This window comes from Theobroma cacao, chromosome 10, assembly GCF_000208745.1.
Source record: "Theobroma cacao cultivar B97-61/B2 chromosome 10, Criollo_cocoa_genome_V2, whole genome shotgun sequence".
Taxonomy (NCBI): domain Eukaryota; kingdom Viridiplantae; phylum Streptophyta; class Magnoliopsida; order Malvales; family Malvaceae; genus Theobroma; species Theobroma cacao.
Window position 1 is genome coordinate 1910975 of NC_030859.1, and position 17860 is coordinate 1928834.

Below are 17860 nucleotides of genomic sequence, written 5' to 3' on the forward strand. Positions count from 1 at the left end.
GGGGGGGGGGGGGGGGGGGGGGGAGGGGCGGGGGGGGGGGGGGGGGGGGGGGAGGGATTGATCATATATAATCATAAACCTCTTTTTGTTTGTTAATAAGTTGTTTGAAGAACATGATCAAACTCATCTAGGTGTACATTTCTCACAAACATTTTGACTATGAAAACTGTGGATTATTAATTGTATTATTCTATGTTATTTGGAGAATTCCAAACAATACTAATCTCAAGTTTTTAATTTAAAAATTTCATATTTGAACGGTTAGAAAGGAAATGAATTTTTTTCTCATATTTTTTAACTCGAGATTGAGTGGATTCTCATGTGTATAATAAGGAAACAGCTATACCGTCTTTGATTCATGAAATGAAATAATTATTTTATAAAAATAAAAAAAGAAAAATAATTACGAGATTTTAAAATTTTATTTGGCGAAGCCTTTAATAGCTATTATTTGGGAGACTACCGATTCTATAGAATATTTCATTTCATGAACCAACCTTATCTCTATTTTTTCACACCGAATGAAAGAGAAATGAAATAACTACTCATCTCGATCAAATGTATCTTAAAAATTTTTCGAACAAGTTTTTAAAAATCAAAATCAAATATCTATATTGTAAGATAGTCCTCCCGACCAAACATAGCAATAGAAAATTCCGAACATGTTCTTAAGGTTGAACTTTATCATTACAATTACATAATTGTTTGTTTAGTTACTGTACAACAGAATGATTAGAGGAAATTAAACCTGGTGCATTTATTGTAGTAAAGCTGAACATGTTTCGTGTGAGTCTTAATTTACATGTCCTCCTTGTCTTGTCTAAAATAGTTTCTAATTGGATCGGGACTCCTCTGGTCTTCAGGCATTTGTCAAATAAGCATGAAGTGGGAGAGATAAAGAAAAAAGAAAGAAAGAAAGTTGCTTTCAGTCGTGTATACCAAGCAAACAGCGAGATTAATGAATTAGCTACATATCCACCTTTGTATTAATGACCGTTAGTTCTTTCACACATGTGGTATCAATGTCTGGCAGTTGCTGAGAATGGGACCCTTTTGAAGAAATTGCCCAAAAGAATACCAAAGTAACAATGACTGTGTATCAAATCAGCTAAAAAACAAGGGAGTAGCTTCACTGGATGAGCCAAAGCAAAACCCCACACCCCACAAAAGCTAGCAACAAGACCTTTTCAGCTGAGCTGCTTCCTCTTTAGATTCTCAGAAGTAGTTCTCATGTATTTAATGTGAGTGATATTAGACCTGCACCTGCTGCATGGCACCCCCTCTTCTGATATTCCTTCTAGATTAACCTCTTTCCAACTCTTATTCCACTGATCAGAAGCTTATGTCAAACCAGTTCCAAAGTCTATAATCTGATCTCTTATTGCTTGTTTTCATCATTATTCTTGTTGGTCTTTAAAACCAATCGAAAATGGAACAGGATCAGTATTGGATGTGGATGAGGAGGAGACGGATTTTGAAGTCCCATTTTCAAGTGTCAATGAACTCTTTAAGTGAGTACTCGTGGGAAGAAAAAGCTTTTGCAGAAGATGCAGCAGGGTCCTTGGGGGGATGCATATGGCCTCCTAGATCATATTCTTGTAGTTTTTGCAGGAGAGAATTCAGGTCAGCTCAAGCTCTAGGTGGTCACATGAATGTCCATAGGAGGGATAGAGCTAGGCTTAAACAATCTGCTCTCAGTTCCCACAATGAAGTTGTTGTTCCTCATCATCAGAATCACAGAAAAATATCTCCAAAATCATCTGATGAGCCTAAAATATTACCACACCAGGCTGGCCCTTTAGATTCCACTGATGATCTTGACCATAATTCTATTGCCTCAACCTTTTCAGCGTCTAGGGTTTCAGTATTATCTACTCAAGAAAATTTTAGTACTACTTCTCCTGTTCAAGAACAGCATAAAGGGCAGTTATTTGGGTCAGATTCTACTGCAAAAAGAAGTCTCAACAATATTTTTTTAGATTCAAAACCTGATGCAGAAAAGAGCATCAAGCTGGCGCGGGGGGGAGATTCTGTGTGCCTAGATTCTGATGATGATCATGTTGAAACCAATTTGTCTGTTGGGTTGAATCCTGTCTTTTTCCAAAATCGGCCAACTGTGATCACTTGTGGAGAGGAGGCAATCAGTTGCAAACGACCAAAGATTGCTGTTTCAACACTGCCATTCATAGTTTCAGAAGAGACATATTCTCCTCTTCAGTGGCAGGTTCTTGGACTCAAGCCTGCAGGCTCCATGGAGGACTTGGATCTTGAGCTCAGGCTTGGTGTTCTACCAAAGGTGAAGTAATGCATGGTGCACTGTGCAAGAGAATGATCTCAAGAGATCATCAGTCTAACTTCTTTTTTTTTCTTTTTTGTCCCTTTATGTCATCTCTTTGATTTTCCCTGGAGAACAGGCGAAGGCGTATTGTGCAGATAATGAGACTGAGCAGAATGGAAAAAAAAAAAAAAGCTTATATTCCAATAACTTTTCTTGTATTCTGATACGCAGTAGCATCTTAGTTTTATCAGCTTTTTTTTTTTTCTGTTTTGAGTATATCTTCCTATACTATCTTTCCATCTCATGATGATAATGATTTGGGAATGATAAGGGGTACTTAAAATCTTCATGATTATAGATAAAATCTTCAGGTGTCCTTTCATCTGTTCGACAAGGAAAGATCTCCATGATCAATGTCTGATGTTATCTGCGAAGCAATTCTTCATGTGAATATATATATATATCTCTAGCTATGTTCATCTTTCATGAATGTTAAAAGGAGAGAACTGTAACTTGTTTCATTTAAGGCTATCTTATTTTTCCCATGGGGGTAGTATAAAAGAGCTCTTAGATTTTACTAGATGCAATGACAAATTGTCCTTCGGATCTGCTGATGTACATGCTGCAGCAGGAGGGGGTGAAAAATAGTTTTTTGCTAGAAGGATAAGGAAAATTAACCAATAATTCCCCTTTTTACACCCTGAACACTACCGTATAGAGGAAGAAAACAAGAGTTGGATTGATGAATTTGACTGTTGAGTACTTTTAAAGCCTGTGAAAGAACTGACAGTATAAGTCACTTCCACTGCTTAGGTGGGGGGACATATCACAATAGGAATTCTCTTTTTACCTTGTTTTATTGTGCATCAACCCCAAGATTATTACACCTTCTAATAGTTTCTCATCCCCACCAATAATTCTGAAAACTTCTGTTCTCTTCCACTCTCTTCTCAATCTCTCCCAAAAGTCCAAAATCTACACCTAACACAAAGGAATCAAGTTGAATAAACTATACTGGTAGCTATTAATTAACTCATGCCAGCAGGAAGAAAGCAATTTCACTTCATTGGCACTATTTCCTCGTCCTTGTGTTACTACTGCTTTGTTTACTATAGCTGGCTATTACTCTCTCAACAACCAAACCTAGCAACTAGGAGGCTAAAAAAAAAAAAAAGAGAAAAAACCAAAACCACCTAGCCTGTTAGCCATGACCCAAGACCTTGTGATACCGATGGATCCTCCAGGATACACGGCGAGGTCTCTGAGTGTTTTATAGTTGTTATTTTCAACGTTTAACTTTATAAGGAAAATTGATGAAACATCACTGTTGACTTAATAATGGAGTTTTGCAGAGAAAAGGGATTAAAAAAATGTTAAAAAAAAAAAACAAACTGATGCATTGCTGTGTATACAAGGAATTTATGTTTACCCCCCAGAAAAAATTTTCCTATTGTAGAATAGGTGGGGAGGGAGGGTGTGGTTAAGGTGGCTTACTACTTTTTCTGATAGGTTCTTGCATGCTTTTGGAGGTGGGTGTGGGGGGTGTTCTTTGCTTTCTACAAAGGGTTTTTTTCTAAAGACAGACAGCGACATAAACAGAAGGAAAAAAGCAATAGGTTGGGTTTTACTTAGGTTTCCATGAAATGCCTGGTTTTGTTTCGGTTGAGAGAGGCTCTGACTGTTGAGTTAGAGAGAGAGGTAGGGAGGATTTAAGGTGCAAAATGGCAGAGGTTGCACATGGGGGAGTTGGGGGGAGATGATCTGTCTGTTTCTATATTGCTTTCAAAAGATTTCATTTATGGGGACTTGTCAAGGGAATGAGGATATATTCTGAGCACTGGCGTAAGGGTTTCTCATTTTTAGGTGTGCCTTGAGAAACTGGATCTTGGGACACCACTTCTTTATCTTCAGGATTACATGGTGTGACAATTGAAGAAAATTCAATTCAATTCTAGCCTAGGAATTTCTTAAAGAATCACATGTTGTCATGGAATTTTTTGGTAGCCTATCAACAAAAGTTGGTCATAGCTAGAGAATCAAACTGCATACATGAACTTTATACTATATTTTAGTATAATTTTTTTACATACTCAGGTCCTCAAACATTCATTTGATTGTTTCATATGTAAATCTTGTGGGCTTTTGGTACCACCCCACTCAGAGATGAGCTTACCCCTTTCCCTCCATACCTGAGATCAAATTTTTCTCAAGTTCTTATCATTCTCCAAGGAGGATATGCCCCCGTTTTCCAAACAGTAATATTTGATCATTTAATTCTATGATAAATATATGTATTTACTATTCATAAAGTTGATTCAAACATCTTTTCTCTCTCGATAAAAAAAAAATGAATCTCATGATTTAATCTCGAACAGCAAAACAAGGTGGAAACCTATATACATTAATCAAGTACTGAATATGGTACGATGTCATGAAAAGATGAATGAAACTATTGACGCTACAAAATAATTCATTAATTTCGATGAAATAAATTTAGTCAAAATATTTCAGTGGGTTTTTTTTCAGTTTTTCGAAACAAAATTTTCAACGAAATTTTTGTTTTTTTCAGAAATTTTATTTAATTTTAGTCTGAAGAATAGAAAATCATGTGGCAAGCTGAATCATTTCTTTTTTGGGTGCAAATTAAACAAGCAAAACCTCCCTAAAAGATTAAACAATCTATCTGACAATGATCCTCCCTAAACCCTATATGCACCCAAAACTAAACCGGGCTCAAGTTAAACCACGAGCCCAAAACAAGTACAATTTTAATTAGAGGATAAGAATAATCAAAAAAATAATCGGTTTTAAAATTTTTTATTTAATAAATATATATTTTTTATTTAAAAATATAAGTTTGTGACATTAGTTTGAAGGAAAATTACAAAAATCTTAATTTCAAGCCTTGCTTATCCATTAAAAATAATGTACAATATATGAATGGAATAAATTAGGTAAGGGTCATCAAATATGTTCTTTCTATATAGCTTAGTTTTATCACTATGTAGTCTATGAGTCACAACTTTAATTGGTCAATTATACAATGTAATTGTGTTTTTCTTTTCTTTTTTTTTTTTCAAATAATCCAAGAAAAGTTTTGGATTTTATTATATCTCAAGTACAAAAAAAAAATTGTTAATTATTGATAGTTGGTATCAAAAGTTAGAAATTCAAATCTATTCAAAAAAAACAAATTGGAAATTAAGGGATCAATTGAAGATGCATGAATTTGACTAGTATTATGAGATTCGTATTGAGATTCTCCTCTTCAATAGCCGCAATAAAGGCAACCTACGAAAGACGACCACGCTACCAAGGTGAAATAAGTAGGAAGATACCAAGAACCACAGTCCGGACTCCAGATAAACAGTTGCAGGGGAGAGAAAAATACAAGCCAAAGAAAGGGTCATGGCAGAGACAGCCTGTAGCTCCAAAATCAAAACATCAAGGTGGTCTCTCAATGGAATGACTGCCCTGGTCACTGGTGGCACTCGAGGAATTGGGTTGGCTTATTTACTTTTCTTTCTTTTTCTGTCACTTTTCGTATGATCTTATTCAGTTCCATGTTTTGAAGATCTTTTTGTGGACAAGTTTTGATTTTGGATCAGACCCAATGTTCAAATTTGCATTTTTCTTATTGGTTTTAATGTTTTTTCGTTGTTGTTCATTCTAGGCATGCAATAGTGGAGGAACTGGCAGGGCTTGGGGCTGCTGTTTACACATGTTCAAGAAATGAAGCTGAACTGAATAAGTGTTTGAAGGAATGGGAAGGTAAAGGATTTCTGGTTAGTGGGTCAGTTTGTGATGCTTCCAGCAAAGACCAGAGACAGAAGCTGGTGGAGAATGTTGCTTCTCTTTTCAATGGAAGGCTTAACATTCTTGTAAGTGTCTTTGCCAATGTGTGCCTTGTCTTAATAACATTTATATTAATCTCCTTTTTTTTGGGGGTTTTTATGAATGATGTTAATGATTTTCCTGATTTTGTTTTTTGACGTTAGAGTTTACTTGAGTCAAATTTCTGTCTTTACTCTTTTACTGTATGCTTCTGCTTGATTGTTCATGTTCCTGTGCCCGACTTTGGACTTGGGAGAGCTTGGTGAGCCTGTGCTTGTATTGTATTGATTATAGGAGCACATTTTGCTGTATTCAACTGTAGGTGATAAGCTAATAAAAATGGCTAGTTCTGAGGTTATTTTTATCAATCTCTCTCCCCAGTTCCCAAACATCTCTTTAATTATGTTTTGGTATTTTTTTCTTTTCTTACTATGTTACAGACTTGAAATTGTGTTGTATTAGTGAAATCCTATTGGAGTCACAGCTTTTGCTGGCCAAATAGGTAGACCAATGGAAAATGGTCTAATCACTAATGCTACTACTATTTCTCTCATGTACGATGTATTGGCTGTCATTGCTTTTGATGATAATGCATGTTATGAGTGGACAACATTGCATAGCCTTCAAATAATGGGAATCAGCATTCTAAACAATTAAGTACACAGAACATTTGAAATTCTTTACAGAGAAAATTACGGATTTTTAGAACCACTCATGTAAAAAGTTTCTATGAATCGGCATGTTCTAACATGTAGAATACCATTAAGATTGCGAGGCCATGAAATCAACAAGCAAAGTGAACTTTTTTGATATAGACAGGTTGCATAAAGTGATAATAACAATGTATGGTTTCAAGTCATCTAGTTAGGGTTTAAATTTTCTACTGAAGAGATTTGATAGAAGTTTCAGAAAGATTTTCGTTGCAGTTAAAATAATTGTTGAAAATTATAAGGAGTAATCAGAAGTTACTCGATGAAAGGTTGACTCTGTACACCATATTTTGTTTTGAGATTTCTGAAGTGTGTGTTTGTGTATAATTGCATCAATTGCCTCTCTTCGTCCCCCTTTCTCTCTCTCTCTCTCTCTCTCTGTGTCCCCCCACCCCCTTCTTATGATCACAATATATCTTTTTCCTTATTACCCATCACTAAGTGCTCTTACATCCCATTGTCTACAATAACAAGTATGCTTCTTAGCAATATTACATCCCTCTATTGGATATCATTGGTTTTGAAGAATGTTCTGGCATAATGTGCATGAGCTTCTGGATTTAGGTCAACAATGTGGGGACAAATATCAGGAAGCCAACAATTGAGTACTCTGCTGAAGAATATTCAAAGCTCATTACAACTAACTTTGAATCTTCGTACCATCTGTGCCAACTTGCCCATCCTCTTCTAAAGGCATCTCAGGTAGGAAGCATTGTGTTCATTTCCTCTGTTGCAGGTGTAATGCATATAGGTAGTGGATCCATTTATGGACCAACCAAAGGTAAGTTACCTTCTTATATGGTGTGTGACACCCCTTTCACCCTCTCCTTCTCTTTCTCTTCCCTCTGTGGCGACCTCAACTTCCTAATCTTAGTAGGTAAGATCAATTCATAAGCGCCCTTTGTCTTGTATTTGTTGTTGTCAGCTGCTATTAATCAACTCACCAAAAATCTGGCTTGTGAGTGGGCGAAGGATAATATTCGGACCAACTGTGTTGCACCATGGTATATCAGAACCTCACTTGTAGAACATGTAAGATTTCTCATTTCTTGTTACTGTTTTAGACACATCGCCCCCCCCCNCTCAGGGCAACGTTGCAAATTTTTCTTTTATGAATGTCATCAACGCCTTATGGTTGTTATATCCAGGGTGTTTCCATCCGGGTTGACTTCAGAGAAGTACAATTCTTCATCACTTTAGAGGATTCCTAATTTATATGTTTGAAATGAAAATTGATACTCTGCTTAAACCAGGCCCCTTTCCTTTTATCTCATGGAATATTTGCTGTCTAGGATGCTTTATTAATAGCATATCATCAATTATTATAGTGAAATGACCATAGTAACTGCGCATTAATGGTGGGGTCTTCAACGCATGTGCACTAATCTCTTCTCTTGCCAAGGGAATAGCTTTTGTCACAGAAGCTTACCTTTCTAAATTCTGATACTTATTTAGTCGTACTATCAGCTGCCCTGGAGGTGGGGTTTCAGGTCTTTTATGATTGACAATAATTTGACTTGAGCCCAACAAACTAATAGTGTCGAGCAAATAGTAATGAGGCTCAAATGCTCAATCACATGGCTCTTTTTTCTCTTGTTGCTGAGGACTTAAATCCTTTATACCCCACTCTGGGTGCTCTGCTTACATAATTCAGCATCCGTCCCGCTTGTCTTTTCCTGATGATTTCATCTAATAAGTGCTAGTTTCTCCATAAGATTTGATTTTCATCCCGTCATTCCTCTATGCAATGTGACTTCACCAATGCAATGTTGCAAAGCATTCTGTGGCTGTTCCTCTTAAATTAGTGTCCATTAGTCACCTGGTATGTGGTGATGAATTGTTAATTTTGTCTATTTACTGCTGTTAGGCCCCATTCTAGTGTTACCAAGGTATGCCTTTTCTTATCAAATTCTTCATGTAAAGAAACATCAAGTTTGGCGAAATCAATGGGAAAATTTGCTTCCTAATTCTGCAAAAAGAACATAGAATTTTGCAGTTGAGTCATAGCTTGATTGTCTGCCATAGGCTTGATATTAGAATACCAGCCAGATCAGATACTTCTCTAAAGCATGAACTGTGATGATATCTGACAGACTCACAGATTCTTTTATAATTCTGTCTTTGTCTTGCAGTTGCTTGAAAAAAAAGAATTATTGGAAAAAATCATCACTCGAACCCCTCTTCAACGTGTTGGAGAACCAGAAGAAGTCTCATCCATAGTAGCATTCCTTTGCCTTCCTGCTTCTTCTTACATCACTGGACAGGTTATTTCTGTCGATGGAGGATTAACAGTCAACGCTCTTAATCCCGGCATGAGACTAGATTGAAACAAAAACACTCCACCTTTCTCATCCTGATCTTCAGCAATAACACATGATCAGTCTCTTTGCTCTTATAAGCTCCTATGATCTTGTTGCATAGGTGACTATCACCTTCTCATTGTTCATTTCAATGGTGTGTTAACAATTTGTCATTGATAACTTTTATTTACTTCCAGCTTTTACTGCAACAAAAATGGCAAATTTCCTACTTCAAAGTTTTCAACTTTCTACTTCAGCACATCATGTTCTCGCATTCGACCACTTGGTTATGAACAATCTTTGCATATTTTGGCTTTCGTTTTCAAAACCCAAATCGGAAATTTAAACAATATCAAAATCATTTCCCTCGAGATTGAAATCCTTCGTACTCTTAAGATAAAAAATCAAATAAAATATCAAAAATTTTAAAACGTAGGTTTCACCTTATATGGTTGATAAAAAATGAGTAAAATATATATAAAAAAAAAAGGGTTTAGGCAATCTTCCCAAAATGTTGTCTCAAATGTCTAGAAATTTTGGGCCATTAATGTGAGTGATAACATATACAAATATCTTCTTATTATTGTATAACCATAAAACTGGTGACAGCCTAACAGGAATGCCGTGAAGCTAAACTTTAAACAAACGCATCAGCAGCACAGCAGCTGTTTCACCAGCATTAATGTTCTGCAGTCGCAAAATCCCGGAAAACCTCAAAGAGAAGAAATAAAAATCTCTGACTGTCCTGTCTTTGCTTTGATCGAAACCCAAAGCTTTCCCAAGGGACAACACCTTTCAGCTCACGCCTTCATGTCTACACGCTTACGATCAGCCACCTAAGCCTCAACGCATTCCTAAAATAATAGCTTGTATTTCTATGGTGAATTAAATTAATCAGATAATTAAACAAAAAATAATAATTTTTTTATAAATATAATAATATTTCGAGTCCTATTCGAATCTTAAACTAGACTCAAGAACTTAAAAGATCACCCGACCCATATAGACGTAATATTTTAATAAAAAAATAAATTTTTATTTTTTATTAAATTTAATTGAGATATTATATTTTTATTTGAATTTAAATAAATTTTTATAATTAATAGATGATTAATTATTATTAATAAAATAGTCACATGTATTTTTCATGTTTCATGTTTGTGTCATATAATTAGTTAATGATTAGTGGATTTATTTGATAAAAATAAAAATATATAAATTAAATTTAAATATAAAATAAAAAAGTATTTAAATTTTATTAAATAAATTAATGCTTTTTTTAACTTAACCATAGGTGAGAAAAAAAAGGTCAAATTAACTGTGGTTAAGCTTAGAGCCTAGAAAAGAGGGGTTGAGGGTAGGTCCAGTAGGCTACGGAAAAATGTAATGCTTTCTCAGTCACGTGGCACTGATCTTTTGAGGCGTCACCTCATGCTTGCCAGCAGAAACCTTCTACGTGGCAATTTTTAACTGGTTGGAATCCTGCTTGTTGATCCCCACCTTTTTTTTGTTTCTTTAATTGTGGTCTACGGCTCCAGGGTCTAGCTCCACGTTTGTCGTAGCATTTAAAAATAGTAAAACGATTATTCAACTACACCCCTACACGTGTATTATGGGGGGTTTTCCGTATGATTATGTAAGAAAGCAGGTCCTTTTCTGCAATATTCTTTATTTTTCTTGCATGGAATTACATTTTTTATTCCAATCATGTTTGTTTGTTTGTTTGTTCTAAAATCTAATTTTAACTCTAAAATTTAAACTACCATTTTTTCAACTATGAATACAACAATTTTGAAATACATGATTTCTAATCTTATACAATTTTTAATTAGATTAATGTTTATTTATCAAAATTTTGATATTATTATCATCTGTATGTCACGTCAAGTGTTTTAAAAAAATTAACAAATATTTTAATTTCATATCAAATAAATAAAGAAATTATGAAAAACTTATAAGTATAGGTGTTATATATCACATTAAGTTTAATCTTTTAAAAAAAGAGTAATTATCTTGCTATCAAAATAACATTAAAACGGATCGAATCTAAATTTGCTCATGCTAAATACTTTTAGACAAAGATAGACATGAGAGAATGTAATGATCTCGTGATACTTATATTTGATAAAAAAATAAAATGAAATTCGTGAAAAAATGACATCATAACTTTTGAAACTAATGATTCATGCAATAATTAATAAATTTAGTGACTAAATTAAGTATAATAACATATTTTAGTAAAATATAGGGGCTGATTGTGAGTTTTGGGAAAAGCCTAGGGGAAGGAGTGGAAAATTAGGTAGGTGATGAAATTGCAAACAAGGACGGCAGATTATAAAATTTTTCCAAGGCCAAGGGAATCCCCGAAACGTGTGTTATAGCTCGAGCAACGAGGGGAGGGGTTGGCGCACCTTAGGATCCACATCAGCATAGGACACGTGTCGAATTCTAGGGTTAGCGGAGGCTCAGATATTCTGCAAGGTTTCCACACGTGTCAAAAATTTTCTCTGTTACGTAGACGCTTTCATTGCACAACTGGGGCAAAACTCGCAGAATTTAATAAAAGACAGACAGCTCTATTTTAGATTAATTATTCCCCTAATCGCAACCCCAGGAGCGTAACCTCACGCTCCTTCCATAGCTAATATATTTTGATTTAAACCCCAAATCACAACAATGAAAAATGAATTAATGGTACTAGTACACTTGAGAAATTTTTTTATCATACATAAGAATTGAAAAATCGAAAAATTAAATGGAATATAATTTTTTTTCCATTTGCATAATGACCTTTCATTCTAAAATAGCATATCTGGTTATTTTTTAATAAAATAATTTGAGAAATCAAATATATAATGACAAAAGAGATACGTTTCTTATTTTCTCTTCTCATCCAACATAAAAATATAATTTGAGATATGTCTTTACATTATAAGTAAGTGTCTTATTTCACTTAAAAGACATATTTTTTAAATTAAAAATATAAATTTGTAATAAATAATATCAAAATTTATCTAATTTGCATTAATGTAAGACTTCAGTAAAAATATTTTAAAATTACAGTAAATTTAGATCAAAACGAGTTCTTACCTTGTTAATATTCAAAAGTTTCAATTTTAAATAATCAATAAAAGTGAATGTCTGTATGATGATAGATCAAGAAAACAAGTAACAAGTAAAAAAAAAAAAGATCATCTTTGCAATATTCGGAATGATCACGTAAATCAAATTATAACATAAATCTATAAAGAAATGTTATAATATTTTAGGTGAAAATTAACATAAATTTTAAAGGCAATTGCAATACATGAAACATATATTTAGTATCATTTTGGGAACTTTAAGATTTGTTGTTTTATTAAAGGATAATATAAAAATATAACAAGCAAAACTAAATCGTGATTGACATCACTCTCTAAAAAGGCGTGTGGAGAGGCGAATCGAGCACAGAATATCGTATACCACGATTCCGCCACGTGGTGATATCTTCGCGCCAGTTTCTTCTTTTTTCTAAAAACAATCAAAAAATAAAAATAAAAAAATTGAAAAAGCGATTAACAGGAAGCAAGAGCGGCAAAGCGGGGTCGCTCCCTTCTAAGGACCACATGCGTGTCAGAAAAGCAAGGTCGTATCAACTACTCGTGTTGTTCAATCATTGGGCCACGTATTCCATCTGTTAAAAAGCCACTTACACGTGTCGTTTTCTCAACCGAATTTGATCAAAACGGACGGTGCTGATTACCTTCATGTATTCAGTAAATCGACGTCACACCAACTGTACGTGTCGGGTCCCCTTGCCCGGGACGGTGACGGGCACTCTGCCCGCACTTAGGTTGTGGCCCCCATGTGAAATTAGAGCTCTGCCTCTCTGACTACAAAAACTCCCTTCCCAGCCCTGTTAATGGGTCTTTTCCATTCAGTCCCAAAAGAAAAAGCTCCACCCTTTTGCCCGAAAAGCTTCGTCTTCAGTGAAAATCACTTACGATTTTTTTGAAGAGAAATCGTTATAATAACCAAACAAATGGCTGGAATCTGCTGTGGAGTTGTTGGAGAAAGTGAAGCGGCAACTCCGGTTGAAACAACCTCAAGAGCTTCTCGCCGCCGGAGAATGGAGCTCCGGCCGTTTAAGCTAGTAGCCGATGCCGCCGTTCAATCACCGTTAGAAAACGGGCGGAAACGCCAGAAGATCGAGCTCGATCTCTTACTCCCGTCTTCTCCCCGAGACTGCAATAACGCAGTTCAAAACTCAGATGCTAAAAAGCTAAATGGTGTAAATTGTAATGGAACAGTAAAATTAGAGAGTGAAAATTCGGTAGAAGAAGAGAAGGTGTGGCCGAAGTTCGGGATGACTTCCGTTTGCGGAAGGCGACGAGATATGGAAGACGCCGTTTCGATTCACCCCTCATTTTGTAAACAAAGTTATCAAGTTCAAATTTCGTCGGATATTCACTTCTTCGGTGTCTTCGACGGACATGGCTGCTCTCATGTACTGAAAAATTCCTTCGACTTCCAAATATTTGAAAAAAATTTAAATTTATAATTCAGTTATAACTAAATCTGGTTTCTTTTTCCCGGTTTTTAGGTTGCGATGATGTGTAGGGATCGGTTTCATGAGATAGTAAAAGAAGAAATCGAATCGTGGGGAGAGAAGGCGGTGGAGTGGAAGCAGACGATGGAGAGAAGTTTTGAGAGGATGGATAAGGAAGTGCAAGATTGGACGGTGGACGCCAAGGAGAGTTCGAGTTGCCGCTGCGAACTTCAAACTCCACAGTGCGACGCTGTCGGATCCACCGCAGTGGTCGCTATTGTCACGCCGGATAAGATCATCGTCGCTAACTGCGGTGACTCCCGCGCTGTCCTTTGCCGGAACGGCAGCGCTATCCCCCTCTCCTGCGATCACAAGGTAAGAGATTTTACTTTATTTTAAATTCCATGTACTTCCATTGAAATGAAAATAGGATCATTTAAATATTTATTTATTTTATTTTTCAGCCGGATCGACCCGATGAATTGCTCCGAATCCAAGAAGCTGGTGGACGAGTAATTTACTGGGACGGGCCCCGTGTTCTTGGTGTTTTAGCCATGTCTAGAGCAATTGGTTAGTCAACCAAATTTCCCTTGATTTATAATTAATTTTTATTTCTCAAAATTTGTCTCTTCTTATTTTTAATTTTAATTCTTAGGTGATAATTATTTAAAACCATTCGTCATACCGGACCCTGAGGTGACGATAACGGAGAGAAAATGCGAAGACGAGTGTTTGATACTGGCGAGCGACGGCCTGTGGGATGTGGTGACGAATGATACAGCATGTGGGGTGGCGCGTATGTGCTTACGCGCACAAAAGCCGCCATCACCGCCAGGGTCACCGGGCAGTGACGCCGCGGTGAGAGGTGGCGCAGCCGAGAGCTCGGATAAGGCGTGTGGGGATGCTTCCATATTGCTAACGAAGTTGGCCTTGGCTAGGCATAGCACGGATAACGTTAGCGTCGTCGTCGTTGATTTGAAGAAAAATCAGCAACCACAGTAATATAGAATCATAGAAGACTAATATTACCTGAAAAAAAAAAACGTAGTTTTTTTTACTATTTTTGGAAAATTGTAAGATGTAGAGTTTCGATTTCCTTCTTGATTGGGATATCAAATTGAAGGAAAAGAAAAGAAAATGTGAATTTTATTTTATCTTTTTTTTTCCTGATTTTGTTCAATGTCAAAATATTTTGGTAATTAATTTTTCAGATTATCACCCAAAAAAGAAAGTTATTCTAAAGATAAGTTCGTTCTAAGTATGAATTAATGATAATTGAGTAATGTTAAATGTCATTCAACACAAATAGATGTAGGGACATGGGAGTCACTAAGTTTGACCACAATATGTTTTAATTAACTTAATTTAATCATCGGTTTGACTTAATAACAGAGTGAATATTTTATTCCTATTAATTTACAGAACTGTGTTTCTCACCATTCATATGGGCCGTCAAATCTACACCACTTTATATTTTCAACCTCATGAAGAAATAAATTAATAATTTATTTATTTAAAGATAATTAAAACGATTTGTGTTTTGATTCCTTATTGATATATATAATATTTATATATTAATTTATAAATAAATAAATATAAGTATTGTATATTAACAATGTATCAAATATACTTATAATTAAAATTTTATTTAATATACTATTTTTATCAAATTCAACATAATAATATACTAATGATAATCTTTTAAGCGAATAATATATGGGTATCAAGTAAGGGTAATTTGATAATATTCGGATATTAACATACTCAGTTATATTCGAATTCGAAATAAATAGTAAACTTTCAACTCGAATTCATTCAAAACTTGAATATAAAATTATATAATCGATTTGGATATATGCGAGTACTCAATTCATAGCTGACTAAGGATTGATTGATATTTTATTTTTAATTTTTAAGAGAAAGGATAAAGCAAGGACAAATAAAGCCCCAGGAGAATAAGAAAAGAGATTGGAGGGTCAACTTGGTTGATGATAAGTAGTAATGGCAAACTGCTTTAGGGCAGATTGATTTTCCATGGGGTTCCCACCAATTCCTTTTTTCATTTGATTCTCTATTTTTCCTTGGACAAGATGATAATTGTGGGGCCTCACGAGGCATCAATCCAATTGGGTTATAACACGTGGCCTTTGGTCTGGAAGATGCGGCTTAAGGAATCGCAATCCCTTTGCTGGCGTAGATTTTGTTTAGATTTGATGTTGATGGCAACATGGAATTTGCCGTGGGATTGTCTCTCTCTCTCTATATCTTTTGCGAACCTTCTTTCCATTCAAAAATCATTTATATTATATTTTATGTGAAAAAATTATAAATTTTTTATTATATTTAATTTTTTAAAAATTTATATTCAAATAAAATTTTAATTTTAACAAAATATTAATTAATGTAATAAGACTCAATATTAATGATATTTCTTAATAAATAAATTTGTTATGAGCTAACATTTTATATTTTAATATAATAAATTTTTCACGAATTAATATTTTTAATTCAAAACATATGTTTATAAGATTGAGAAAAGTCTCTACTTATAAGCTCAAATCTCATCCAATCTCTATTTATTGATGTCGGATTTTAGATTCGTGATATTTTATTTTATTGATATAAAATATGTAACATTTTATTTTAACAAATTATAACACCGACTCTTTCACTTATTAAAGAGAATAACTTATTTTGATAAAAGCAAAGTCCTATCTCGACTTTAATACCTCTCATAAAAATTTTATAATAGTAAATTCTGATTATTTATCATGAATTCATATTTTTAATTTAAAATATATAATTATTTTATATCTTTTAAAAATATTTTTTATTTAAAATGAAATAATTTAAAATTTGTTTATATATATATTTAAGCTTATAAAAATTTTGGCAACAATGCCACGCACATGGTATGTATCATGGGAAAGACTTATCATTGGTCGACCACCTACTTATGATCTAATCGTCGATTTATCGTTGTTCTACGAATCGTACACGTGTTTATCGTCTGTACGATGTATTATTAATCGTAACCATGATTGTAATTACAATGTCGATCATGATTAATAGCTTTGAATTTTGCATTCCAAGATGATACAAGAGACAACCTCATCCGTTCGATCAAAATATAGATGCAATTTGCAACAAAAAGTGAAATTCCTCATGACCAAAGATAATATTTGTTTAATCTGATTGGGGTGGTAAAAATCAAGTAAACCAGATATTTACTAATATTTAATTTTTTTCCTCTTCAAAAGGAAAGGCTACGATTCCTCAGTCTGCTACCTAGGTAGCTTGAAAGAGGTCATGAATTTGTAGTCAATAAAGAAATAGTAAGATTTGGACATGGAGCAACGCAGTGCACTTGGATTTTTCTCTCCATGTTACATGATGTTTAGTCGTACAATGAATATTGAATACCATTTAATGATATTTGATATTTGTTTTATGTCTAAATACTGTATTTAAAAGATAAAAATGAATTATATTTGACCAAAAATTATTGGGTAGTGTTTACTTTTCTCATTAGGATTGCTTTTTTTTTTTTTTTTGCTGATTTAAGGTTAATATTCTTTATCGCCTTTAATTTTATATGACTTTCATCAGTGCCAAGTCAGTCTTCTGATGAAGTATATAAAGCAAGAGCCAGGCAACCAGGTCAAATTCTGAAATACAGAAACCCTTGCCATGGTGACATCCAGGGAAGAATAAAATTAGAATAAACTGGATGAAAGCATTAACAAATTTCAGAGATAGATGGAAGGGTGTTAGATTTTGCTGAAAATTCTAGTGTTTTATGCTGGAATTGACAAGGAATTAGAGGGTTTTTGGTGCTATATGTCATAAACCTAATGGCTGATGCTGCATGAATTATTGTGGGGAAATATGCATTCAATACACCACAAAATGCCACAGTATCAGATTCCTGCAATGTGGGATTGACTCGGGACTTTTCCTCTATTGCAACCATGGTTTCCTGGTGCTTCTGCAATCAAAAGAAATATGGCAGTCGATTTTAGCCCATTGAATTTGTATGGCTGAGAAAGGACCACCATGGCTGGTGAAGACATTGACCATTTGTGGCTTGTTTCACTTGTTTCTGATACTGCAATGGATTAGAACAGTCTGCAACAAGATAACTTTCCCAAATCTTTTATTAGTCAGGCAAGCAATTTCTGATATATATATATATATATATATATATTTT

The 17860-nt window shown here is 34.5% G+C and overlaps 3 protein-coding genes across 3 annotated transcripts; all 3 read left to right on the forward strand.

The window, feature by feature from the left end:
• On the forward strand, positions 1314–2701 carry LOC18586064 (probable transcriptional regulator RABBIT EARS). Its single transcript, XM_007009214.2, has one exon. It carries the CDS (start codon positions 1430–1432, stop codon positions 2303–2305), a length of 876 nt encoding a protein of 291 aa, XP_007009276.2. The 5' UTR covers positions 1314–1429; the 3' UTR covers positions 2306–2701.
• LOC18586065 (tropinone reductase homolog At5g06060) lies at positions 5579–9366 on the forward strand. The gene is made up of 5 exons (XM_007009215.2): positions 5579–5781; positions 5952–6159; positions 7387–7603; positions 7748–7854; positions 8955–9366. Exons 1-5 carry the CDS (start codon positions 5687–5689, stop codon positions 9147–9149), a joined length of 822 nt encoding a protein of 273 aa, XP_007009277.2. The 5' UTR covers positions 5579–5686; the 3' UTR covers positions 9150–9366.
• Positions 13020–14815, forward strand: LOC18586066 (protein phosphatase 2C 37). The gene is made up of 4 exons (XM_007009216.2): positions 13020–13608; positions 13705–14025; positions 14115–14220; positions 14306–14815. Exons 1-4 carry the CDS (start codon positions 13144–13146, stop codon positions 14650–14652), a joined length of 1239 nt encoding a protein of 412 aa, XP_007009278.2. The 5' UTR covers positions 13020–13143; the 3' UTR covers positions 14653–14815.

What these genes read in the sequence shown, in the direction of transcription:
- LOC18586064 (XM_007009214.2), top strand. Translation starts at nt 1,430, where the DNA reads ATGGAACAGGATCAGTATTGGATGTGGATGAGGAGGAGACGGATTTTG.
- LOC18586065 (XM_007009215.2), top strand. Translation starts at nt 5,687, where the DNA reads ATGGCAGAGACAGCCTGTAGCTCCAAAATCAAAACATCAAGGTGGTCT. An exon ending in GGTGGCACTCGAGGAATTGG is followed by an intron (nt 5,782 to 5,951) that starts GTTGGCTTATTT and finishes TGTTCATTCTAG; the next exon opens with GCATGCAATAGTGGAGGAAC. An exon ending in CATTTATGGACCAACCAAAG is followed by an intron (nt 7,604 to 7,747) that starts GTAAGTTACCTT and finishes TGTTGTTGTCAG; the next exon opens with CTGCTATTAATCAACTCACC.
- LOC18586066 (XM_007009216.2), top strand. Translation starts at nt 13,144, where the DNA reads ATGGCTGGAATCTGCTGTGGAGTTGTTGGAGAAAGTGAAGCGGCAACT. An exon ending in CCCTCTCCTGCGATCACAAG is followed by an intron (nt 14,026 to 14,114) that starts GTAAGAGATTTT and finishes TTTATTTTTCAG; the next exon opens with CCGGATCGACCCGATGAATT. An exon ending in AGCCATGTCTAGAGCAATTG is followed by an intron (nt 14,221 to 14,305) that starts GTTAGTCAACCA and finishes TTTAATTCTTAG; the next exon opens with GTGATAATTATTTAAAACCA.